The following is a 27,443-nucleotide window of genomic DNA, read 5'->3' on the forward strand; positions in this document are numbered from 1 at the left end:
TTTGAACCAACAAATATGGCCTTCCTTGTGAGTATTTTAGTCTAGAAACGGGAATAAATAACGAAAGAAAAGTGATGCGCAGTAGACGTGCGCAGTTGCAATAGTTGCTTTGCGAATCTTGGTATGTGTGGCCTTTCTCAGCGAAGCGGGGGGTTCAATATAGTCATCTGTTTCAGTTTCGTCGAATGCGTCTCTGTCCTTCCTGTTTACCTGGACGCATTGCTTCACATGTGGTGTAGATAGACCGACTCCTTGAACATTAATCAAATGAAGAGGAAATTGACAGTGTCTTGGATGAGTCGATGACGTGGAGTGTAGACCTGCATTTTCTTCTTATTACTGTACAGTGTACTACGATTTATTGTTTGTACCAATGACGTAAACACCATGTAAAACGGTAAGATATCTTCAGTTCGGACATTCAACATGTAGGGTTTGTTTCCGGTTATCTTTTGTCGCGTTTTTGCCTGTAGATACATTTTGGCACCACAAATGTCGTGTTTACTGTTTTTCAATGATAACAAGTCCATTCCAATGAGTGCTTATGGCGGTAACGTCACCCTTTAATTTCGGGTGCAGCTCCTCAATGTCAAAATCGATCGAAACGAAGTCGTTTCGAACCCATGGCCACTGCCGAACCCACAGTTTCCGTAAACTATCGACCCCCCTGTACCTCGTACAGAGTCCAGTCGTATTTTTACTTGTCAGTGGCTTTGCCGGCAAAAGGAACAAATAATGTTATCGGTCGAAATGAAATGAATCTATAGAATCGCACCTGGTCTTTCCGTCTTCAACCCAAATCCTTCGTTTTGACGACAATTTTTCCATGTTCAGTGGTAAACTTTGTGCAGACAAGTCGCCCATTTGTTAGATCTGGATGTGGCGGATATGATTTCATAATAATAATAATAATAATAATAGTAAATTTAATTCACTAGTTTCAAAAGTAAAATTTAATTTTACGAAAATTTATAAAAAGTTCAGGGTACGTTAAGTGTTTGTTATTTAGAACGTATTTATACAGTATATATTGTTTGAATGTTTGATGTGATTATCGTACACAAATTGTGAATAATGTGCAAGTGGCTTATAATAACGCTATAAGATTGGTCTTTAGCCTTAATCGGGCTAGCAGCGCCAGTGTTAATTGCGTGAATAGAAATATTTTCAACTTTGAATCTCTTCAGCACAAGGCATTATATAACTTCAGTCAGCGCCTCCTTACGAGCGATAATGCTTTAATTCGTACTTGTATGATTTGAAGTATATGTATCTTGTAATTTTAAAGCGACCATGTGTAATTTAAGTTTTGAAATGTAACAGTACTTTAGGCCGGTGGCCATATAGTGCGGAATAAAGAAATAATAATAAAAATAATAATAATTCGTACTTGTGTCAACTCTGACAGTTTTTTCTTATCCAAATTTTGGACTAATCTTAGACGTTGTATTTATTAGTGTTGGTGTTATGTATTTAATATGGGACTTTTTTGGCCCGAAATAAAGGAATAATAATAATAATAATAATAAAAGTATACCGGTACAACTCTTACATTTGTTACCAATAATACTATATTCATACAGTTCACATCAGCAATATCTATTGATCTTGCAATTAATATAAAGCTTTTGAATTGTAAATAACAAAATAGTTAAATTACAATCAAGAGGGAAGAATAGGATTCTGTAATCATCTGTATTCACTTTGCATACCAAATTGAACATGTACAAGTGTACAAGGAAGCAGTTTCCAGTTGTATAGGCAGTGTGTTCTGCAATTTAATCAATAATAGGTTATGTAATTTTTCAGAGACACATAATATTATGAATAACATTCAGCCTGGGTTTAGAAAAGGTTATCTGACTGCTGATCACATTTTTACTCTAAAAACAATAGTTAGTAAATACAATGTACATGAAACATAAGGCTATTGTTTGGAAGGATGGTTTATTTTATAATTTTTTAAAGAACTTATCACTTACCGGTAAGTTAAAAACATGTATTTGTAACAATAACAATACCAAGACGTGTACAAGTATTCGCTCTTTGGCAAAGAATTATCTCCAATATTTAATACAAATAAGGGTGTGTGACAGGGATGTACTACAAGTCCAATGCTTTTTACAGCGTAATCTTTATGTTAATGTCTTGAATAACACATTAACAGATTCAATAAACCAGGTACAATGTATCGTTAAATAATTATAAAATTAACTTTTTATTTTATGCAGATGACCTAGTATTGATTTCAACAACACAATTAGGTTTGCAAACTGCATTAAATAAATTATCTGAGTACTGCCACAAATGGAAACTCAAGGTAAATCTTATGATTTAAAAAAAAAAACAATGAGATGGAGAGAGTTATTTAAATTCCAAGAACAAAACATAAGTTGTGTCAGTTCAAAAATTTATTTAGATATAACTTTACAATCAAATGGAAAGTTCCAAGAAACATGACTATTGCTACGTTCACACAACAGCATTTTATCGGAGTGCTATAGCCAAGTTCGACTCAAATAAACCCTTTGGTTGAATTCTGATAGGATTGAGCCCTGACATGGCCAAGACCGTATATACACAACGAGCCCAACTATTGGAGCCCAAATCACTCTCTCAATCATCTTCTTTAAGTAACCTATCATTTCAATTATGGCGGAGACAAAATCATTTATAATTTCATGCAATTTCCGGTTTGACGAAGTATGTGCCCTAGTATTTAGTTGGCAGAGTAAAGAAATACTGCGATATAATATTGGTAGCTCACCGGGAAACAGAAAAATGGCGTACAAAATTATGCGACAAAAACTTGAAAGAACAATGGAAATTGAAGAAACTTTTTTTCAGAGTAATTATTTGAGGGCACAGTTCCGTTCTTCTCTGATCGAACTGAATTGAACTCTGGCAGATCTCGGCTCTTGTATGATCCCTGACCGTGTAAACGCATTGGAGATAATCTGTTAATCGATGGAAAGGAGCAGTAGTTCGACTCCGATAGAATGCTTCCATGTAAATGTAGCAAATTTTTAGCAGACAAAGCTACTAGAGCAATGTTAAAAGAAATGTCAAGAGAGACTAGACGTAGAACATTTATGCATCTTTTTAGCTCAGCTGTAATTGAAGATGACCAAGCGGAGCTCATGGGTTGACAACACCTGTTGTCCATTGTACGTCATCCGTCCATCCATCCAACATTTTTCATTCAAACGACTTCTTCTCCAAAAGCGTCAGCTGAATGCTTTGCTATGCACATCGCACCTACATGTACCTGGGATGGTCCTCCGTCAGATTTGTTCATTTCATGACATCACATCACTTAACATGAAATATTTTTGTCATTTATGGTTAAAAAATTATTTTTTTCACAACTGCTTGTCAGAATGCTTTGAAGACTTGTTATTTTCATGTCACCATATGCAAGTGTCTATTTTTAGTGCATTTTTTAAAATTGCGCATTTTTTACTTCTTCTCCGAAATGGCCTGCCACATTGCTTTGAAATTCATAATGTAGATGCATTGACTAGTCCTCTCAAGTTTGTTCATTTGGTAAAGTTATCTCCATTTTTTTGTTATTATTTTGTTGGATTTTTTCACTTTTCCCCATACAAGTTTAATGCATGGACTCCAGTAGACAACAGTATCAGTTGGAAGCTAGGCTTTCTCAGTACACATTGTCTTGGAAAATGACCTGGAAGGGCCAATGTTTTCCAAAAATGCTCAACTTCAGGTCAAGGTCATTTCAAGGTTTGTACATTTGCAGCTTTCATATGAGTGAAAAGTGAGTGTGGGAGGGACTAAAACACCTTCCCAATGTCTTCAAGGAAAGGTCAAGGTCATCTCAAGATCACATGTCACTTTGTCATATTGTCTAACTTTGTCATTCTCAATTCAGTCACATGTACAGTCCCCAAATAATTCAAAAATATATTCTGGCAATAGTACACTAATACATTTCCTCTTACAGGATATGGCCTTCCAGTGACCATTACTAAACACAATTACTAAACTATCATAGATTCCACTTCTCCTATCCACCTAATAACTGCCACTGCCCTCTGCACTTGTCAATTACAGCTCTACTGAACGTAAAGTCGCTTGTTTAGATTTTGTTATATGGATCAACAATTTGGGGCCATGGCATAATACTAGTAGACAATAGATGGGACAAAACACCAAGTGAACAGTTACATTTGAAATTTTTGAAAAAATACTAGGTGTGAGTAAATTCTCCTCAAATGCTGCATGTAAAGCTGAATTTGGTGAATTTCCATTACTCATAGATTTTCAGGAAAATCTTATTAAGTACTGATATTGTATTAGTGACTTACCAGATAGTAATACTACAAAACAAGCCGTTGAAGAACAAAAGCAACAGAATTTACATGGGTTAACGTCAGTAAAAGATACGAGTCGTGTTCATGTTAGAGATCTCGGCACATTCTGAGACTCGAGACCGAGTCGGCATGTCTCTAAGGGTGTTTGTGAACTGTCGGGCCGAGTCGGCATGTTTTGAAAAAAAATGATCTTGGTCACAATAGTTGCATAATGACCTAAGCTAAAGGTCATGTGGTAGCCATAGTACCCAATATTAGCATAATGACTTAAGCTAAAGGTCATGTGGTAGCCATAGTACCCAATATTAGCATAATGACCTAAGCTAAAGGTCATTTGGTAGCCATAGTAACCAATATTAACATAGTTCAAGTTTGGAGTATTTGGTCGGTAAAAATAAATTAATAAAGTGGAATGGACCTTTATTTTTTGGTATGTACATGTCATACAATTTGTGATTCCATAGTGATAGCTTATATGTGTATCATATTTTTTTATAATTACAAGTGTCTATTTAAATTCAATGAAAACATCAAATTGTATGGTTCCATACTTTGATAATAAATGCTACATTGTTTGCCATTGTATTGTGTTCTCGATCCATGTATATACCATATGTGAAATTCAGTAAATTGAATGTACACTGAGGAGTGTGACAATTTTAATCTAACAGAAGAAAAGAATGAGTTAGACACAGCTCAAAATTGTAACCAATATACAAGCAGTCTGTGAGAATATTGTCTTCCACTTTTTCTTGACTGTGTACTCTGAAATAGAAATTGCAGTGGTATTTATATGGAGAATGTAAATCAACATGAGCTATTTCCTCATTTACCAATCTCCATCGTGATGTGCGTACATGTCAAAATATTTGTAAAGCATTCCTAATGTAGTTAATCTACAAAATACATTTATGGTGATTAATGTCTAAATAATAGCGCTAATAAAAAAAAAAATGACAATGTTCACATTAGCAACTAACATTTGTCAGTTTTGAATTGTGAAAAGATGCAAATTTGAATATTATTATATTATATTCAGGGGGTTTTCTACAAAAAAAATGCAAGAGGGAGCACTGCAATCCAGCGGTGCCATCTGGTTGCCAGAGGATCTGCTCCCCAGGGTAAGGGGGCACATGGCCATGGCATGAGGACGCTGCGCCCCTATTCCCTTGTTTGAAAAAATCCCTGATATTTATTTAATATTGAAGTTCGTGACAATACCCCAAGTTACATGTATACGGTACTATTGTTGCCATATTAACAAATGTGATATGATTTGTCCAAGTGTACATACTACACTAGCCATATTGACATGAATATGCCAAAGTTTACTTAGTTTTATAACCTTAATGCAGCTTATAGCACCCATGCAGTTGGCATCTTAGTTCATAAAAAAAAATTGTATTTGAGTAAGGACCTTTGGATACATGTTTTTATTATTTACCCTCGTCTCAATGACCTCGTATAATTTATCAAAGAAACTCTCTGACTCAAACCTCTTATCCTTACAATGCCAATTTTTCCCACCCAAATTTTGATACATTTTGCTAATTTTTATGCGTTTTTCTAAAAATTTTGACCAAACGAACCTAATTTTTCACTGCTATACGTCTTGATCAAAATGATGAAAGATGTGGGAAAAGTTAGGGGGTGACAAATTTAGGCTTTCTCAAATGGGATTTTCTAAAAGCATACATGTACATACGCATATAGTTATTTCTTAAAATCCCATGTACTGTTTTGAGTAATGTTTTTTACATGCATTGATTACTTGGGACCCACATGGGGGACGCACATGGGACCCACATTGGACCAAGATCAAACATCTCAGTGACAAGACTGTGTTTTATATGGAATATCGTTTTAGATTTGGCTCTGTAAATTTCATTATATATGATTTGGTATTCCTCTGGTATTTATTAGACCTGTTATCAAATTGTGATTACACAATATAGATGATGAAAGATTGATCACTGTACCTTGGTAAAAACTGTTGTCAAAGGTTATTGATTCTTCCACACACAGATCTGTTGCCACATGATGTACAATAAAAAAATTATGACCATACTCTTTGTAATGCCTTCTGTTTTAAGAATACAAAATACAATGTGTTAAAATGATCAAAATGTGACATGTTAAATACTGACTTGCTAAATAGTTATAATTATGCTTTGAATCTATAATCATATTTATATGCGACATGAAACAAGCTGGCAATGACAGTGATGACATGTCGGACCATTCCATTCTGTAGCAGGGGGCGGAATATTGCCTTCTTTGTCAAATAACTGCAACTGAAAATACAAAAATTATCTTTCATGGTGTGGGTAAACTTTGTTTATAATATTATAACCATTTTGTAATCAAGTCCTGTTTTAGTAATATTGCTCACACTTTAACCCCAATCCCTACCTCTAGATAATGGACTCTTCCTAATAAAAGGCACAATACACAGCTGAGTACACTAGTGCCAGCAGTTGTAGTTGCTATATTCACAGTCGCATATAGTGATCCATATAGTGATAGTGATGTAGGTGAGTGGAATTGTGTACCACAGTGTCAGTACCATGGTACATGTTCAGTCGATGACTGTGTATTGAGTATTAGCTGTTCTGTTCTGTTTATGGTGACATAACATGTACATGTACAATAAGATGCAGACAGTATTATGGATTTTTTACTTTCAGTTTGAACTACAGAGAGAAATGTCATGTGAATACAGTACAACTTTCAAAATTACGGTAATAATGACAATGTGAATTAGACCTTTGCACATCTATGGATATTTATATCATGTGCTACTATTAATACTGGTAATTTATATTTGTTTCAAAATTCTTGTTTGTGCATACTGATCCATGCAATTGGGCAGCAAATGAGATATAGCACATAATATATTAGTACAACAAGTGTGAGTACTACATTTATGGTCTTGACCTTATTCTCATTCAAGTATGTGTGGGAATAAACATTGTTTGGACTGAGAGAGTATACCATAAGTGGTGTTCAGAAAGAACTTGGAAAGAATTTTTTTCTTGTGTGACATGTAATGGTTTGAATCCTGCTACATGTAAGGAAAGAATCCAACTGCAGACATGTTTTTAGACGATAAAATGTTCAGATGAGTCAATCAAATATACAATATAGTGACCCAGTTTGACAAAGGAAGGACCCATTGTATTGATGTTAAAATGACCTTGTGAACTTAGAAGTCCTTACTTCTTTTCAGATTGTCAAGAAAAAGAGCTAACACTTTACATTGCTTACTGAACTTGTCATCGCACAGTTACAATGTTCCGAACACGACGCTTATATCGCCCTGTGTTGTTGCTGGCAATGGCCATGGGTTGCTGTGTAATGGGATACATGTTGGTTTTACACCAAGATGCAAGTTCAGTACACAGGTAAGTGATTTTATGTGAAGTCAATGGAGGAATCAATAGACAGGTCATATGCCCTACAGACTTGTGTACAAAATATTTATTGTATCTCCTTTACAATTACAAGACCTTAAACATGTCATGTTGATCAAACCTTATTTCTAAAGTAATGTACAGCAATACTGATATGTAATACTCGCCAGACAGCCAAACATGGGTGGGGCCATTCTCAGAGTTCATACTTACTGCATTTAGAAAAAGATTCTCGCACAATAGTGGGCTACTTTTATCATTCAAATCTTTTTGTAAGAACTGCTCTCACAATTCCGAAGTTCAAGCCCCGCATATATTTGACATATTCTGTCTTCTACTCAAGTCTTCTGTTTTATGTCTATACATGTATCTCTTTTTATTTCCAAATTAGAGTCAATACAAAGCTACTTACAGGTCTGATTGGCTACTCAACCGTAACTAACAGTAACAGTCAGGCCAATCAGAGAATAACTTTGTTTGTTGACAGGTTTTTTCAACATTTAAATGTGTCTCTAAATTTTAAATTTTGTACAAGTTTTGAATTTGCTTTGTTTGTTTGAAATCATTATTTTCAATATATTTACTTTAAATAAAAAATAGTTTTGGGGGAAACTATACTGTATTGTTCCTCTTGAAGTAAAATAATGAATAAATTACTTAAATCACAAGTCATATTAGACATATTATGTAAATCTTATGGTTGCTATTGAATATGACACATCTTGCTGACTGTGATCTAATTGTGCTAAAAATATACAAATTGTGAATTAATAAATATGACACAAATTATTTTGTTTTTCTCTTTCAGTCTTATGAATATACCGGAAAACATTCATAATTTCCAGGAATATCAACGTGTGCATGAGAAAGATGCTTTACATATTGATTCTTCAAACAATGATAAAATTGAACAGATTGCAAGTTTATTAGGAGTAGATGTTAACCTCAATCATGAAGCTGATGTTTCAAATAAAATTCTTCAAATTGAGCTGCTCCTTGATAAATTTCGTACTCAAGGTGACGACAAACAAGCTGGCAATGTTCTAAAGGAAATACAGTCTGTGTTACAATTCAGTTCAAATGATAGGACTAACAATAATATAACATCAGTTAATAAAACTGTTGCAGTCGAAGAGAAGGTTTCTGCTGAGAGTATATTAGAAAATATTGAAAATCTTTTAGAACAGCCAGTAGTGCCACCACCTCCCATACCGAAGGTTAAACTAGACATAAAGCCATATATTAAAGAACCAAATTTCAAACCATCGGTGAGTATATTATTTTTAAAACTACAATGTATTTTTTTTTCAATTTTTTGAAATTAACTGGTACTTGTTATTTTTAGTCTTTGTAATCGATAGGGTATTTTCACCTATCATGCCTGCTAACGTCGACATGGAATTCTCACCTATCATGCCCATAAAAAGTACTTTTTCGTTTCTGTTTTACTCACATTACAAGTTTGTTAAATTTTAATGAGAAATCCGACTTTTATGGTTTAACCCTTTTAATGTCATACATTTTCCAATCAAGATGTTGTTTTTTTAGGTATTTTTCTATAACCTTTTTGTTAATTTCAGATCAAATAATGCTACAGATTTTGATCCAAATTGTTGAAATTATTTTGTGTAATATTTGCATTCTATGGGTTCTGATTTTCTAACGTATAAAGGGATTAAATTCTGCTATTTTTAAATTAACTTTTAGTCGCAACAGTCTTCAGGCAAGCAGATCACATTTAAACAGCAGCTTAATTTAGTTTTGGTGGTGGAAATATATTTGTTGGCATACATAGAGTAGAAGATAATATTCAACAGTTATTTAGTCTCATTGAGTATAAGCAAGTTAACATGAAAATATACACAATGGCAGTACAGTGTGTGGAAAAAATTGATGCGTGTCTACTGCCTGGGTGCATGCTTTGTGATATTCTTATGGTAATCAATTTATTATACATCTTTTCTCTGCTTGAAGTAATAATTTAATGAAAAAATAACAGCAAAAAATGCCAATGAAAAACCTTAGGTTTGTAGTTCTACCAATTTTGTCTAATAATTAACATGAAATGTTCAATAATGATGAAGACTTTTTTTTTGCCACGTACAGTAATTCAGTTCCACAATTAGCAAACAATTTCGTCCTGAACAAAAAGTGGCTTACAGTTTTGGTGCTTCACTTAATACATGGGAGTCAAATTTTTATTATGATCATTTGTGTGCATGTTCGTCAACAATTACTTACTATTATATATTGATCAAATTTACCCTGGTAGCTAATTTTCATATTACCAGTAATTATCTTATTTCAGCTTGTGTATGCAACCTCTCAAACTTAAAAAAGCATATTTTGATCAAATTTAGTACATAGGTACCTTGGGGGGTAATACATAGACATGATTAATTTTAGAGCCATGACTATGCATATTAAGTAGCTATTTTGCATATGGTCTCATTTTAGCCATTGTAAGCAAAATCTAAAAAAAACAAAACTGATTTTACTCAAATTTGCTATATATTGATCCGAACTTCTAAAGCCATTGCTCCTTCACTGATGTTATAAATACTTTTTTATAAAACAGCTTTGCAGACTTTAATTTTGATACATCAGTTATGTTCAATTAGAAACGAATGTTGTAATTTATTTTTGCTTTCTCTAGATTTGTTCTAAGACAGTGACCAAATATGCCGAGAAATCTGCTTGGTTTAAAAGTCGACACATTCCAGATATTAAAATATTCATGGATAAATATGATGTTAACAATTTTACAAATTACTACAAGTTGTCGCATTATGGATTACCGTTTGGCATTAAAGGTGTTGACAGGAAAGGTATGTTTCTATTTTCTAACATTCTGATTATACATTTCATACATCACTATTTTTCATGCAGACATTGATGTTCTGAATTCAAAACCTTTGTTTGATACAGCCTGTCACATAAATGAAAAGTTTCTATTAAAAATGATGTGTGATAATATGAATATTTCTGCTGCTTTCTGTGGCGTTATTAAATTACATTTATGCATCAAAGGTGGTTTTTGTATGCTGCATTGTCTACAATAATTCCATATCTTTTAATCATCCAGCTGTTGAAAATTACAATTCCACAAAAAGAATATCCCCCCAGTACAATTATCAGTATGCATGTCTACCTTGTATCAACATTGTTTTATACACTCACAATTAACATCATGTATGTTTGCATAATATTCATCTAATTTGAAGCTTAATATCTAAAAAAACAAACGTTATTTTAGGGAAACTTAGTACAATGGTACTCCAGGATAATTGGCAAATCTGAGGGTTTTTTGGATGAAATCTATGCATATTAATGATGCTATTTTCAATTTTCCAATTTTTGGCAAATAGTTTTGTCCTTTTTGATTAAAATACTGTTTTTAACTTTTAACTCAATTACTTGATTCTTGGTATGATTTGTATCATGATCAAACACTTTGAAAAGACAGGTCGCTTGTTTATATCATCCTGTTATTAGTTTTACTTATACATTTTGACTGGATGCCATTTTATTAATCCTGAATACTACAAGCCTGAAGCAGTATAAAAAAGTAAATGAATATTTAAATTAGATTTCACAATTCTATAAATATTTATTATTGCAACTAGTGATAGTTAAAAAATGAGGAGCAGTGCAAAGCAAACATAAGTGAAATTGCTTTCTAATTTGCATCTGAGCAGATAACAACATTGAAATATACATGTAGATAAAAACAAGTTTGCTCACAGATGACTGAATTATGTTCATCATTGTACATGATAAAATTGCAAAGGTCACACTATTCAATGATTTTTAATAATAAAAAGTTCTAAAAATAAGTCGTCAATGGACTAACACATGTTACATTGTTTTGTAAAACTGTCAATTTTTCACAACCAAATTTTGATAATTGAATGTTGTTTTTTTAAATCAGCATTAATTTAAGGTAGTTATTAAAACAGAAGATCTTTACTTTTACAACATTGTTTTATGTAAAACAAAAGGGTTAAACATTCAAGAAGCAAATAGGATTTTTCAAGTCATTTTTGTTTGGGTTCATTGGCAAAAACGTCATATCTCAAAATTACATTTAGTAAAAAAAATCTATTTTATAAGATGTGTACATGTAGGAAAATTTGCATATGAATGCAATCCTCGTTTCATTTATATTACAAGAACTAGTGTTCATTCACATCAAACTTAACTGTCATATACTATGGAACTATGGAAGAATTTTAAGTGTTGGTCATAGTATGTACTTGATTATTTAGTTTAATTAGTATCTGAATTGAATTATTATCACTGTTCAATTATTTTATAATTTCTAAAGCCAGCTCTGATACTTTTAATTAGCTTTGTTTCTTTCTTGGAATTTGGGAAAATGTTCTAGGAGAATCCATGTTACAGTTTTGTTTGTGTTCCCAGCATCCTTTGCATGCCTTTCTGCTGGTTAGTTTTTCTTCTGCATATGCAGTTCATGTTTTACCCATAATGCACTCGCTTGGCATAGGTTTTTGAAATTGGTAAATTTTTAGCAGACTTGGAAGAATGATGTTTATCGCCTTGTACTATTTTTAACTGAAATTTAACTCAAAAATATTTCTGTTGAAAGGTACATGTATGACACTTTAATCAAACACTTGTTTTCCACAGCAATGTTCCATGGACAGTGATTGCCATGTGTAGTTGTACAAATTTGTACATAGTGTCTAGGTTTTTTGCAGTTAGTTTAATGGTGTTTATACCTTTAAAATTTGCTATTGGTTTTTTATCGATGATGTTGTAGTCTGGTATAGTACAGCCGACAATTTTGATGTATTGTTGATACATCCCAGTAACACTTCTAGCTAAAGGCATTGGGATACATTCTCATAATATATATCGATGCCCGAAACACCTTAAAAATGTTAAAGTTTTAATGTTTTTTTTTCGTCTTTTGTCTGAAATGTTCTGACAATATGTATAATAAAAAAAAACACTATTCATTAAAGTGCCTGTGAAATGGCTGCTATTTTCACGCCTAAAATTATCCATTGATACATAAATATTATTATTTTTTATGTTTCTAAGCATAAATAATTTTTTTAAGTGAAAAAATGTGTTTTTAACTCAGTCTACGGAAACTTTATTTTTGTGTATTTTAAAATGAGGCTCCTCATTAGCTTCTCATTTGCATACACAAATTCCCCTTGTGACGTCAGAAGGGGAAGTCGCTGGGCAGCTTGCATTGCCGATACGTGTAAATAAGGCAAATTTCTTGTGCTGTTTTCTCGTCTTTGACTAAATTGCCACTTATGTACTTGTTTGTCGAGGAAGAATGGACCATAATGAACACATAGTATCAAGTTTGTTGCATGGGGTTGAGTCAGATGCGAAATATGTTCGGTCTGGTGTCGCTAGTCACCATGGTCGTCACAGTCTCCGGAGCACGTTTGTACACTGTCGCTGGACTCCGGCATTGGACAAAATTGAATTTGACGGCTGAATCGTCTTGTTATTTAGCAGGTTACTAGACACTATTGATTTATAAAATAGAGAAATAATTTTAAAAAAACGACAAAACACAGTTACTGAATAAATGACTGCCGCGTTGTAATGGGTGAACGCGTCGGGTCATGAGGGGGACAAGTGCGTGAATGGCGGCGTTTAATTGGATAACAAAAATTATTGAGAGCGACTCACATACAGACAAATTCAGAGTGGATTTAGAGTGATTATCATTTTCATGATTATGACATCATGTTAAAAAAATACATTGACAGCTCAAGCCTGGATTCTTATTCAGTAAATTATTACGCCGATCAAGCTGCAAGTAAAGGCAACAAAGGTGTGAATTCGACATTCAACACCAATAACCGAACAATTCAGACACTTTTACCCTGCAAAAATGAAAACAGCCTGAGAAATACTTACACTATAACTATACGCATTACTGCAACCGCCCACAACACATCGTTTAACCATCATAAAAGTTTGTTGTGAAAACAACTTCTAAAAATTCGCTCTCTCAAAAATAAAATTAAATAGACAAAAGAAACGCTGATTAAAAAATGTATATAGTTTAAAAGTACAGTTGTACGTTGAATGACACAGTGATATTAAAAGTACGGCCCAGGGGTATGGCTTCCTCTCATATTTTTGCATTTGGTGGCGCACTTTCGGCGAGAGTCGGAAATCCGGAAACAGTCGACCGTTTCAGGTTAGGTAGGCGTGGCTACAGCACGGGAAATATCTCAAATTTACTTGGATACGAGTAATCATTTTCAGCAAAAAAATCAATAATTGCCCACTTCAGTGGGGCACAGATCTAAAATGGGAAGCGTGTGGGTGGGCATTGCACAGGCACTTTAATTTCTTCACTGTTTCTTTTTAAAGAAAGGTTTTTCAATTTTCTATTAAATTTGTAGCTCCGCTGTCGACTTTGTCTACGACACAGAGTTCTTCATATTACTGATTGCCATCATTGTCCAGTGTCTGTAGTATGTAGTCTTGTCATCAACTTTTTTCATTTTTGTCTTTCTCTTCAAAACCGTTAAACCGAATGCTTTCATATTTGCAACATAGATTCTTGGGGCAGTCCTCTGTCAGATTTGTTCATTTCGTGATGATATCTTCAATTATCTAATTTTGATGATTATTTTTGGTAAAAAGTGATATTTTCAAATGCTTGTTAAAAAACAGATTGCTTTGATATTATACATATTTTCTAATGATACAATGTATCTGCAGTTCTTTAATTGAAATGTGCATTGCTGACAGCGAAGCTATCTCTGCTTGTTTTAGAATGCAAACAAATTTTTACATGTAAATGTTTTGTTTTTTCAATTTAAGGTAGAGATGCATGTTTGTGGGAATGATTTTTTTTTTGCTTTTTATTATTTTATTATCCAAACAGTCTTGGCTATAGACTTAAAATTTTGTAGAATTGTGAATAGTGGAACATACTCAAAAAACGATTTTAAAATATAGATAACAGGTGCAAACATTCTCTTTTTTGAATGCTTAGCAAGATTTAGCAAGTCTGTACATAAATAATAAAAAAGAAACAAGGTGAAAAAAAGAAATGACGGGATCTCCATATTATGCATTATATTTAACTTTTAACAAAACAATAATACATTTAAATTTGGAACTTTACAGCCATTTTAAGGTAGAGATGCAGTTTATTTGGCTTGCTTTTTAATTGAGTAATTAGACAATGAAGATGGTATTATATATCCAACATGTTATATATTTTCTGAAAGCTTATTATACAAACTTTGTAAAACTTGTCTTTATTTTAAATATCCAGAATGCGTTTTTGATTTTGGGTCAAAAATATGCTTTTTTGGACAAAAGTGGTTTAAAAAAAATTAGCTTAAAAACTTCAAGTCCATTTGTGGGTAAAATTACATCACTGGATACCTTGGTATACTACTAATTCAAATGCGTCCACTCATCTCTCTAACGACTTTCAAAGTCGCACAGCATGACCTCAAAGTTCACTCTTTTCTATTTTTGCATAATTTATATATCCATGTTAATTGCGGACTTGTTATTTTTGTTCCACTCGCCGTAATAAACTGTCCGGACGCATTTTGAAGGGGGAACACCTTGTCAATAATGTGTGAAAATTTCGAGGCAAATGGCCAAAGCGTCTATCAGCTATTTTAATTTAAAACCCAAGAATTCACCAAAAATAGAAGACGAGAAAAAGGCTAATTTGCATATTTGCGCGTTAAACCGGGATTTACTGCTTTGTCATACTTTGTCATACTTTCTAGACTATTGAAATTGAAAGTTGACGTATAGACATAGACATTTTATGTAAAATCGTTGGACCAGAACAACTGCTCTTGAATATATAAATCAGAAACACGTCATTCATACCAGTGTTTTGATGGGGTCGGTAAAAACACGTGGCAATGCCCAGTAAATATGACGTCATCTCATGAATTATTAAACAGGGGGCGGTCCTAGGAAGGTGACCTTTTATCACGATCAAAACATCATGGCTTCTCTTCGATGTATTTTCAATAAAAAATCTACAAGTATTTCAGAGCCTAGGGTTTACCGTGAAGAGTACAAAGTGGGATATTACATTATTTATCCTTGATGATTTTTATGTAGTATTGAGAACCAACTCCAGGAAGCGAACGCACAATAATGAATAATCGCGTAATCCTAGAATCGAAACGCGAGGCACAGAAGTTTTGTTCATCGTTTCCAATCCCATTTTTCCCACTGCAACATATTTGTTAAAAGAAATATTTGAATTATGTTCGTTTTTTAAGGAGGCATTTTTTTATTTTTCCGATTTTGACAACGCCTTATTCAGGGATTTTCTAAGACAGTCGCAGACAATCAGCGCACGGGTGTACGTACAAAACATGCTGTTGTACTACCGGCGACGGTCGCCTGCAAGAAGAGAGCTCCAGCTCCTAACGTAAAAGTTTTAAAATTTCGACCGGTTTTAAATAATTAGTGTTGGAAATCTGACATGTTTTAAGAGTGCAAAATTAAGGTGCATTTTCGAGTGGTCGAATTTTTCTGAATAGAAATCGGCAAATGAAAAAAACAGGAGTGCTAAACAGTGTGCTTCGGTAGTTTAAAAAAATGGAATGTCCGTCAAATTTACGTAAACTTCCCCATTTTTCACGGAAAACGCAAAGGTCGTGGCCGTGTTGCAGGCTAAAAAACTCAAAAATCAAAACAAAATCATCAATCAGTAAGTATTATGACAAGGAAAGCAAAACATCAGACGCGGAGAAGCGGTCAGCGCGTCGAAAGAGTTGTTACCGTAATGTATCAAGTTACCTCTCCCTGTGATTTATTTTTCATTGAAATTATTTGGTTGTTTTCAATTAATTTTAGCGTACCTTTGCAATTTATTTTAGCATTGTCAGTTGTTTGCTTCATTGAATTAAACGGAGTTCGTCCGGTTGCAAACAAAGCTGTCTCGCACCACCGAGCAAAACTTGCGAATGATCGAAGTACAGGTACCCATTGGACAAAAGATACACAAAAGTTTGTATCTCCCCGACCCAGTGCAATATATCCGGTTAGAATCAAAGCTCACGTGTCCCTTATTTGAGGGACCAGATTCTGCCGTAAATTCGGGATGGGATTTAGAAAAAAAATAAAATGGGACTTTTAAGGTGTATTTTGGCGTCATTTCAATCATTCCTAATGCCTAAAATAGAGTCTAAGTTTTACCGTAGTCATTGACGCCTATTCAAGAGTATGATGTTTATTGTGACTAGCGTGAATGGGTAAGCTTCGTTTCGACTATGAGCAGTTATCACTGTAAACAATGTTAAATTATTCTTCACATGCTCAGTTTATTTTTTGAGAACAATTATTTAAAAATAAAATCTCTCAGTCAATCAGAAACTCGGATTCATGCCTTCAGGGAAAGTCATGTTTGGACGCTCACATCGATTTGTTTTTCGTTCGGTGGGCTGATGCCTTCGGTGTAGCTTTTGCATCTTCCGACATAGAAATCATCTGAATCTTCTTTCTACCTCTCTTTCTTTTCACACCACGCATAATGTAATGATAAAAATTAAGAAAAAACGCTGAGGAAATATAATGTTTGGTTTGCTAGCGAGCGAGAACTGATTTGAGAATAATTGCACATGCGCGTGAATTGAATGAACTATGACCCGTACAATCTCGATTTGCATATTGTCAATCAAAGGTCTTGTTATTTGGTTACTCATGCAAATTAGGCAATTGGACATAAACATTGCCACGTGTGAGTGTTTTTTATTTTTAACCAGAAAATAAACAGCAATTTTAACGGTGTTCCAATAAGAATTCATTGGTCAAATTTTCACAGAATGTTCTTTAGATAAAAATCTATATAAAAAACGAAAAAAACTATTTTTGATTGAAATTCACAAATAAAGTGCATCTCTACCTTAATTATGAGCATTAGCAAACTTCTTACTGAGTGAATTGTTATGCAAATTAGCAATTATCTCAGCTTCTTTTTAGTGCACATCCCAGAACTTTAAAAAAAAAATAGCTCCTAGACGCTTTGACCTTTTGTTTTGAAATTTTCACAAATGATTGACAATGTGTTTATCTTCAAAACGCTGTTGGGGCATTGTTTTGGGTTGAACAGTGTTACAACAATTGTACAGACAACTAGCCTGGGTGTTAATTTATGCATAAACTTGAAGTAGTGAAATTTGGGCTGCAACCCTGCAAAATTGACAACTGGTAGACAGTTTTCAAGACAGCGCTTTCTTCATAGTAAACAGATGTACCCACAAATTTTGACAGGAAACAGAAGCATGGTTTAGGAGCTAATTTTTTTTAAATTACTTTTCTCCAAAAAAGCACATTTTTGTGCATATTTCAAACTACAGTGTCCATAAAAAAAAAAAATACTAGAAAATTTTTAAAATTCATACAATAAGCTTTCCGAAAATATATAGTTTTGTGGACAAGGGAGGTCATCTTGGTTTCCTAATTAACTACGTTAATTAAAATACATGTCAGGTAAACTGCATCTCTACCTTAAAAATCATTATTTCTATAGCTCAGTAGCAATTGATCTGATGAATTCTTTCACTGATCTAACAATGAGAGTATTTCTAGAATCTCTAGTTATTATTTTTTATCTTTAAACACCCTAAAAGAATGTTCTTGAATTGTTCTCTGCTGCAAAACTATATATACAGTGTATATGTATAATATAAAGTGAAAATAAAACATTGGATAGCTTTGAATTTTGTACAATTTATTAAAATATGTTTGTATTGATAAATTTCTGTTTGTTTTCTAGTCCTGGCACAAGTGTTAAACAATCCAAATTTCACTAACCCGAACCTGTTTCCAAATACGAGGCCAAATTGTGTCCGGTGTGCTGTGGTTGGGTGTGGTGGTGTATTGAATGGGTCTAATGCTGGAGAGGAAATTGATGGCCATGATTTTGTATTCAGGTAAGTTACCAGTGTATGAAGGATTTGTCTAACATAAATGCATTTATAATTATTTGTGAATATATAATCGTGCAATATTTTCTTCTGCATTAACATTAGTAGACACGAGTAATTGTTGCCAGACATTTGTATCTTGATTCTGTCTGTTTTGATATTTGATTCTGTCAGTAATCACACCACTCTGGCATACTCCCACCACACTGACGTAATTCTCAACACTATCATGTAATTCTGACTATAGTATGCAGCCTGATTAATGACTGATTTAAAATGGTTTTACAGTTTAACCTTTTGTGTCTTTATAGGCTAAATAGAGCTTTGACAAAAGGTAAATTTGGTAAAGATACAGGGGTTAGAACGTCATTTTATACTTTTTTCCCTGAATCTCAGTATACGAAGGAAGTTCAAGATCAAACGGTAAGTATAGTTGTGTACATTGTTTGACAACTGAAAAAACAAGCCTCATAAAATAATTTGTTGGTAAGAATTATATCTGGAAAGAAAGAAAGAAAGAATTAAACTAATAATGGTGATGTCTTGACAACCTAAAAAAGAAAGGAGTACACTTCTTGCCAGTCAATAACTGAAACTAATGTGCAGAAAACATGTGTTGTTCCATTTGGGAGGAAGAGATAGAAATTTATTAGTCCCCGTTCGGATGCAGACCTGTATCTTAGAAATGCCTGGACCAATTACAATCAAACTTCACACATACATCATACATGATATTTTACATATGCACATCAATTTGTTTCACGTTCTGATTCAAGATGGCCGAATGGCGGCCATTTTTGTGCTAAAAAATAATAAAAATCAAGCATTTCTCGGCTGTTTACAGATGGATTTTGTTCAAACTTGGTATATACATTAGACATTATGGGACCTTGATGCAAATAATTTTGTTTTTCAGATTAAAATTAAAATGGCCGACTGGCGGTCATTGTGTTTTAATGAATGTGGTTCTTGTGCCTTATGTCTGACTTGCTTTCACTGATTATGTTCAAATTTTAAATATTCATTATACATCATGTCATAGATAGACAGATATATTGTTTCGAGGATCTTATTCAAAATGGCCAAATGATGGCCATTTTTGTGCTAAAAAATCATCAAATATCAAGCGTTTCTGGCATTTATGGATGGATTTCGATCAAACTTGGTACATGTATTGGACATTACAGGTTTCTGATGCGCATCATTTATTTTTCAGATCGGATTCAAAATGGCTGTCTGGCGGCCATTTTGTTTTAATGATTGGGCTTCTAGAGCCATATCTCTTGAATGCTTTGACTGATTATATTCAAATTGTATATATTCGTTATACATCATGTTATATATATATATATATATATATGTATATATGTACATGTATTCAAAATGGCTGATTTTGAATGCTGTTCCAAAGCAATATTTTTCAATATGGACAAGTACTTGTTTGATGATCAGATACAAATGTCAATCATATTAATGTTAAAAAAATCATATTCCTGACATGGTTATATTCCAGCTGTATTACTATAAACAAAACTATATATCTTAAATTTGCTGCATGGCTTGTTTTGTATGGTATTCATCAAAATCACAATATTGTGCTTCTGTTCTCATAAAATGTACTGTTATTCAGAACCTAAAAAAAATTGTTTGTACGTGTTGGAAATTCTTATTTTCATCCCCTGTCAGACGAAGTCCAGAAACATCCACACCTGTATTTCAGACAGCTTGGATGGATCTGATTCAACTTCACACATCCATTTGCTGAAAAAATGATCAAGAATAAGCATTTCTGGAACCAGGCCTCTGCCGTTTACAAGAACATACTTGGTACATACATTGGACATTATGGGACCTTGATGCACGTCATTTTATTTTTCAGATCAGATTCAAAATTCATTATACATCATGCCATAAATATACAGATTTATTGGTTTGAAGATTCGATTCAAAATTTTGTTCTAGTTAATGCTATTCCATAGCAATATCTCTCAATATTGACTACCCGGTAGTACTTTTTTGACAATCAGATACAAGATGACTGAATGTCAATCATTTTAATGTTAAAAAATCATCATAATCAAGCTCCTGTTTATGTTTAACCTATATTACTATAAACAAAACTATATTACTATAAACAAAACTATATATCTTAAATTTAATAACTAATGGTAACTGTGTCATGCTGACTTGTGAAAATTTGATACATACAATTAGTCATTATGGGATCTAGATGCTAATCTTTTTTTCAGAATGGTCATCTATTTTGTTTAATAGGGGAGAGTAGGAAATCACTAAATTATAGCATACTTTTTCACATTTTGATACCTTTTGAGTGGTTGATGGTCGGGTCAGTACCATGAATGACTTACATTTCCTGTGTATCAGTTTTAATCATTGACTGCATGTTATATCAGTTAATATAGGCTTTGTTTAGGATTTCAAAAAAGATTAAATAAAATATCAGCACATATAAAAATGTCAGATGATTGACTAACAATAAAATGAGTGTTTCCATATGTATAACCCATTATTCCTTATATTATTTTTTTAGAATGCCAAATTTATTTACGTTAATTTCAAGAAGTATGACGTTGACTACGCCAACAACATGCTGCGTGGAGTTAAATCCCCACCTATGATTTCATATGCCCGCAATAAAACATGGTCAGTGTATTTGCATTAACCAGTGTGTTTTGTGCATATCACACTCTGGTAGCCAATGCATCATGCTTGTATATGTCACTGAAATTGTGTTGCCATGGTGCTGCAATAGTAGCATGTTGTCATGCAAGGCAATGTAATTTAATGATATAATGTAAAAAAAATGCTTTTGTTACTATCACTCAAAGAACAATTTAACATATTTGGTATAGAAATGAAATCCACAAACCCAAACTCATTGCAATAACTGACATAGTCATGACAGCATTCTGCTACTGCTATACCTGTGTGTTTGTGTTGTATTTTGTGCACCAATATGACTTCAAATTATTTTTCCCTAGGCCTCTCACTTCTATGTCTACTTCAAGTCTTATGACGTTGATTATAGTCTGAATCTTGTTAAAGGGGAAAATCCTCCCATCTACACCTACGATAAAGGAAAAAAACATTGGTCAGTACTTGATGTCATCCAAATTCTATGTCTATTTAAGCATACTTAGTTTGGCTGTTTTCAAATCCAGGGTGATCAGGTTATTGAAAGATTGGGTGGTTAGTGCCTGTGTACATTCCTCTGCTTGCTTTTCAGAAAAAAACATTCCAAACTATGTTTACCCTATCTAGAATGCATTTGTAGTCTTGTTACCATAGTTACGTTTCTTCTTTGGTGTGGTACATCCTATATGTTACTTATAAAGTCTCCCCCTGTTTTGATATTCACCGTACTTCCAGGTGTCGGTCGCTCAAGTAAGGAATTTATTTGGATTTGCTAATTAAAAAAACGTCACAATATTTTGATGACACTGCTCAATTTAATTTCCAAAACAATATTACAAATGTTTTTAATACAGGTGTATACATTATTCATGTCTTCATTCTATTGTACAAAGTGGACATTTTCTAGCAAATATCTAAACTGAATGTACCATCTCTTGGTCTCCTGTTAAACTGAAATAAGTACTGAAATTTTGAATTACATTTGAGGAGTTTCCCTTTATTTCATTTTTCTGTGTTTGAGTGCATGATGCATGGGTGTTTTCATGTAGTTTAGTCTTAACATGCATGTAGTTTATTTTTTCGCATATTAATTATTAATTGCTATCAAGTGTAGTGCTTTCTGGTTTCAAGTGAGTACTGTAAAACTGTTAATTTTCACTAGCATTACTATTTTCATGTTGAGCAATTTCACTTGTTTTTAAGTTATTTTACTTATCAGTAAAAAAAAAAAAAAAACTCTGTGAATAATTAATGTCTTTACAGTACCTTATATTTATCATATACATGTACTCTTTAAATAATTGGATATTTATACGATTAGAAAAAAAATGTATGGTCTTGGTAAAATGTAAATTCCAATTATTAATTATTGTAATTGATGTGTTGGATAAACTGTATGCACTACCAGTAATAGATTATTATCACACATATTGCCATCTGTTCATGCAATAACCTATAGTTTAAATTGTATATTCATGAAATATTAGTCTGAAAGCACAAGACAAAATAAAAACCCAAAGATGTACAATATCTGCTCTGATCCCTTGCTACAGTGTTTATAGTTTTTATCCGTGCATTTAATAATAATGTAAGTTTCTAAATTAGAAACATGTATGTCATGTAAAAAATGTTGACACAATGTTTGATAATGTATTGTGTTATGAAATTATCCATTATTAAGAAAAGATGCTACTGAGAAAAAAAACAACCCTTGAATTTTTTAATAATTTATCTTGTTCTGTAAAAAAAATAATCATTCCAGTATCTTCCAAAACTTGACCAGAATTATTAGGACAGAACAGTCTTGACCAGAGCTCAGCCAGAGTTATTCGGAGAAACCAGTCTTGACCAGAGTTGAAAGTTTTACCAATTTTGTTTTTATCTTTTAAATTACAGGTATCCACCAAAACCTTTATTGAATGTCCAAAATCTTAAAATTGTTCATCCAGACTTTATGCGATACGTTTTCACACGGTTCCTGGACTCTAAAGCATACAGACCCACAACAGGTATTCTCCATTGTAGACATCAACTCTATGTCATACTTGCATATCACAAATATACATACTGAATTTGCTTTCCTATTTCCTATCATGCCCCCCCCCCCCTCTCCATAATAGTCTGGAAACATTGTCTACATTTTGCTCATTACCATCTAAATTTATTCCCACATCACAAAGAAAGGGTTAGTTGCGCTTTCATTTCTGTGACAACTGTTTGTTCAGGACATTAGCAGTGTGCTATATTAATTAATCAACCAATCAAAATTGAGGTAACATTTTCAGACTTTTATGCAGAGAGCAGAATGATCTGCAAAGCACAATAGGAAGGTTAGTAAGTTGGAGACGTTTCTATTGTCAAAAAAGTAATATTTTATTTATTCAGTGTACAACGAATGTCATGTTTTCTTTATACACTTCTATTGGAGATGTGCTTCTAATAGGGCAAATGTACTACTCAACTTCATATTTTAATTATTTAGGAAATATTTTCTATTTTGCAGCTGTTTGTAACAGGTGGTGGATAGCAAACAAACTGAATTAAATGGGCTATTAATATATAAATGGAAAAAAAATGTGGTTGTCTACACTGTTCAATTCAATTATATTATTATTTACACTGAATATCAAATTTATTGATTAATTGATTGAGCAGATGTTATTATTGCTTTTATGATGGTTTCATAAGTTGGGAATACACATTGAATATGTATTACCACACATGTCCATATGGAGTTCTACAATTAACAAATTGTGACATTAATTGAAATATCACTATCTCATGTGGTATGGTAAACGTTATGATATTCAAATTACACATCATCATTTTGTACATTGGTGACATTGAAATAGATCTTACATTTCACATGTCTGGATCAATCAATCAAGTTCAACTTTACACATACACGGAGCCATTTCTCGTACATAGCTGGACCAATTAAATTAAAATCGCACATGCATTGTACATCAGGTTATGTTTCTCGCGCCATTGGTAATACAAACAGGGAATATTGACAATGACTTGTTTCAGTGTAACTGTGTAAAATGCATTTAACCTCACAAGACCATGGATTTACCAATCAAATCTCATATTCTGGATGTAATGTGTTATAACAATTCCTCGTTTTTCTTTTTATAGGTGCATTGGTTGTGTTTTTAGCTCTTCATATTTGTGATGAAGTCAACATGTATGGGTTTGGTTATGATTCTCGTTTTTCCATACATTACTATGACACTAAGTACATTGCACTTACCAAAGCATCAGTGGCCTCACATGATGTCGACAATGAGAGACAATTGTGGCAGAAATTGACTGATCAAGGCATTTTATACCTCTATAACAGAACAGATGTATAGACCATTTATTTTTATAGATGAATGCCAACAAACTTTCATGTGATCACCCTTTATATTTTACAAGAAATCACACTAGATATAATGAAGTTATCGTACAGGCAATTGGATGTTGAGAAGCAATGAATCTGTAAATATTTCATGAACCAGTGATGTCAGTAAAAACTCAGAGGCTGTTTGTCAAAAATGGTGTTCGTCATAATGGCTGTCATTTACAAAAGCTTTTACACCAAAAAATAATGTAATAAATATTAATATAAAAATTGAGTTGTAACAGTGATTTTAGATAACAAAAAATAAAATATTAACTGGTAGGAATATGCAGTTCAAAAGCTTAACTACTAATGAGTTAAATATTGTAGATTGCTTTGATTTTTATTGTCAAGAATTCTTTTTGGATTTAAATATATTAATAAAATTATTTTGCTGACTTTCAAAAGCATTATTTTGATAATGAATACCATCTTGAACATAACCAATAAATTTGTTGAAAAATTGAAAAATCATCTTGCCTTGCCTGCAATCAGTACAGGCACATCTTTGATCTTGCACAAAAACACAATTTATTAAACAAAAGTCTTAAATAGGGCTTTACAAATCAGCTAAAAATTACTATAATTTGAGCATTTTAAATGTGCCAGGTAAGGATTTTTATAAATCAACTAATAATTAACTAAACATTGATAACCTTGATTTTAGAGTATTACAAACTGTAATTCAAGCAACATATTTATTAGAATTGAAAATTATGGGATCAAACCTAATCCTGTGGTCAATATTTTGACCGGTAAAGTTGTTTTGCACCTTATTTTCATATTACATAGCATACAAGTTTGAGCTGAATATTTACGTTCATATTACAAGGAAACTCCCCACCAAAAAGTACCCACTGGCTGAAAATGTTCTAAAAATTCAATTGTAATCTGTAATTGTTTGACAAGAGACTAAAGATAATTGTTGACACAGGATGAATGGTTACTTAGTTCCTTGGTTATGCTGCACAATAACAAATTAACCTATTGACTAGTTGTATGATGATACAAAAATAATCACCCAGACTGAACTACCTTAATGTGTTGTATCTTTTAAATCAAGTTGTATTAGGGACAACATCGAAAGTTCAATGTCGGATAAAAATTTTAATTCCTTTAGTTTTTTCCCCACCCCCCAATGAAACTTAATTGATAAATTAAGTCATGGCGTCAGACTACATTCACCATTAAATACAAATTGATAATCAGACATTTTCTTGTCTTGGATGTTTTTTTTTTCATTTTCTGCCAGCTACCAACTACAAATACTCCAAGATTTTTTTTGACTTCATTAAAAAATAGGATGTTTTTGTAGGATGGAAACTTTTTGAGGTCAAACCCCCCACCCCCACCCCCAAACTAAAGCAAACAAGTTTTTTTTATTCGACATTGATCTTTTGACACAATCCCTTATCGTAGCGTTGTAGAATTGAGATAAGTATATTTTTATGGAATGTACGTATGCAATATTTAAACTTGACCTACTTTCTTTTTATACATTTATTTTATAATTTAATATTCCCATACTTTTGAGTTTATTGTTAATCTCTATTTATGCTGTACATAATACTTTAAGTCATTGAGGGCGCTGTTACTGTGGTATCCAAAGCAAATTTCATCTTGTTTCTTGAAATTGATGATTAGTAGACTAGATTTTGTGTCAATGACAGCATTTCACATATATTTTTTGTACTTTAACCTGTATTATTATTATTATTATTATTTATGTTTGCACCTCATCCTCAGATAAGAAGGCAGTATGTATTGTAATATTAGTTTTCAATATCTCAAAGACTAATTCCAACTAGAAAGAGGAACATTTGGAAATTGCAAATTTGGGTTCCCCACATAAATGTTGCTATCCACATGTATTATTACCACATGGCAAATGATGAAATATGTATGCAGTGAAAACAACTAGTACTAATTAGATATTATGGAAATGCGTGGCATCTGTAGAGCTGGTGCTTTGCTCTAGTCCATTAAAAACGAAAGGTCTGGTAATATTTCTACTTCACACTGAACTGCAGGGTACCTTGAAATTAAGGCATACAGCATAACACCACTTTCAGTTATATCCAAGGTTTCAGATTTTTCAATATGCATTGTATTTTATGTGAAATTATTAAAATAATAACATTATTTTTTTTGTAATTGTCCTTTTAAATAAATCTCTAGCAAGAACATGTTTCTGCATACATGTACCAAGCACTGAACTTTGAGCAGTGTTATACTGGTATTTGTGCGACTATTAGTTCCTGTTTGTACGAAGTCCAAAAATATGGATTTAAGGTAGCAAGAAGGGTGTTATGAAATTTTTGAATAAAGAATTTTATGTATGTCATCTCATTCAAAACTTTCATTTACCGTCAGAAAGACTAGATATAGAGGAACATACAGTATTAGGATATAGTTTGTTTACACAAGTATCACATGATTTCAAAAAAAATGCATTATTGAACCCTCCTACAGAAGTACACATCAGCCACCTATGCTAACTCAAGTACTGACTTATGGGGACTCTGCCTCAGATAGGCTATTAAATCTGGGTGACTCGTACTAAAGTTGTTTCTTTAACATCGGGTGCATCAGCCCCTCACTATTTTTGTCCATTTCAGCGAGCTCTATTAATCAGGTGTGGTATATAGCTAGGGCACTAAAAGTTCTTCCCCAGTTGAAGACCATTTATACCCAATTACCGGTACCGTACAAACTTTGAAATGGTCTATGTAAC

The 27,443-nt window shown here is 32.9% G+C and overlaps 1 protein-coding gene across 3 annotated transcripts; it reads left to right on the top strand.

Annotated features, from left to right (window-relative positions):
- The first annotated feature begins 103 nt into the window (after positions 1-103).
- LOC102808553 (alpha-N-acetylgalactosaminide alpha-2,6-sialyltransferase 2-like) lies at positions 104-26,851 on the top strand. 3 transcript variants are annotated; one of them, XM_085501011.1, is made up of 9 exons: positions 104-397; positions 7,564-7,738; positions 8,556-9,015; positions 10,404-10,575; positions 18,519-18,675; positions 18,981-19,092; positions 21,221-21,333; positions 23,221-23,333; positions 24,463-26,851. In XM_085501011.1, the coding sequence occupies exons 2-9, from the start codon at positions 7,626-7,628 to the stop codon at positions 24,678-24,680; spliced, it is 1,458 nt and encodes a 485-aa protein (XP_085357137.1). In that variant the 5' UTR covers positions 104-397; positions 7,564-7,625; the 3' UTR covers positions 24,681-26,851. The 3 variants fall into 3 exon arrangements, with proteins under 3 accessions (XP_085357137.1, XP_085357138.1, XP_077863832.2); XM_085501012.1 differs by lacking the exon at positions 21,221-21,333 and adding an exon at positions 21,672-21,781; XM_078007706.2 differs by lacking the exon at positions 104-397 and adding an exon at positions 6,779-6,868.
- The last annotated feature ends 592 nt before the right edge of the window (positions 26,852-27,443 follow it).

This window comes from Saccoglossus kowalevskii, chromosome 7 (genome assembly GCF_978046115.1).
Source record: "Saccoglossus kowalevskii chromosome 7, keSacKowa6.1, whole genome shotgun sequence".
In the NCBI taxonomy this organism is placed as follows: Eukaryota; Metazoa; Hemichordata; class Enteropneusta; family Harrimaniidae; genus Saccoglossus; species Saccoglossus kowalevskii.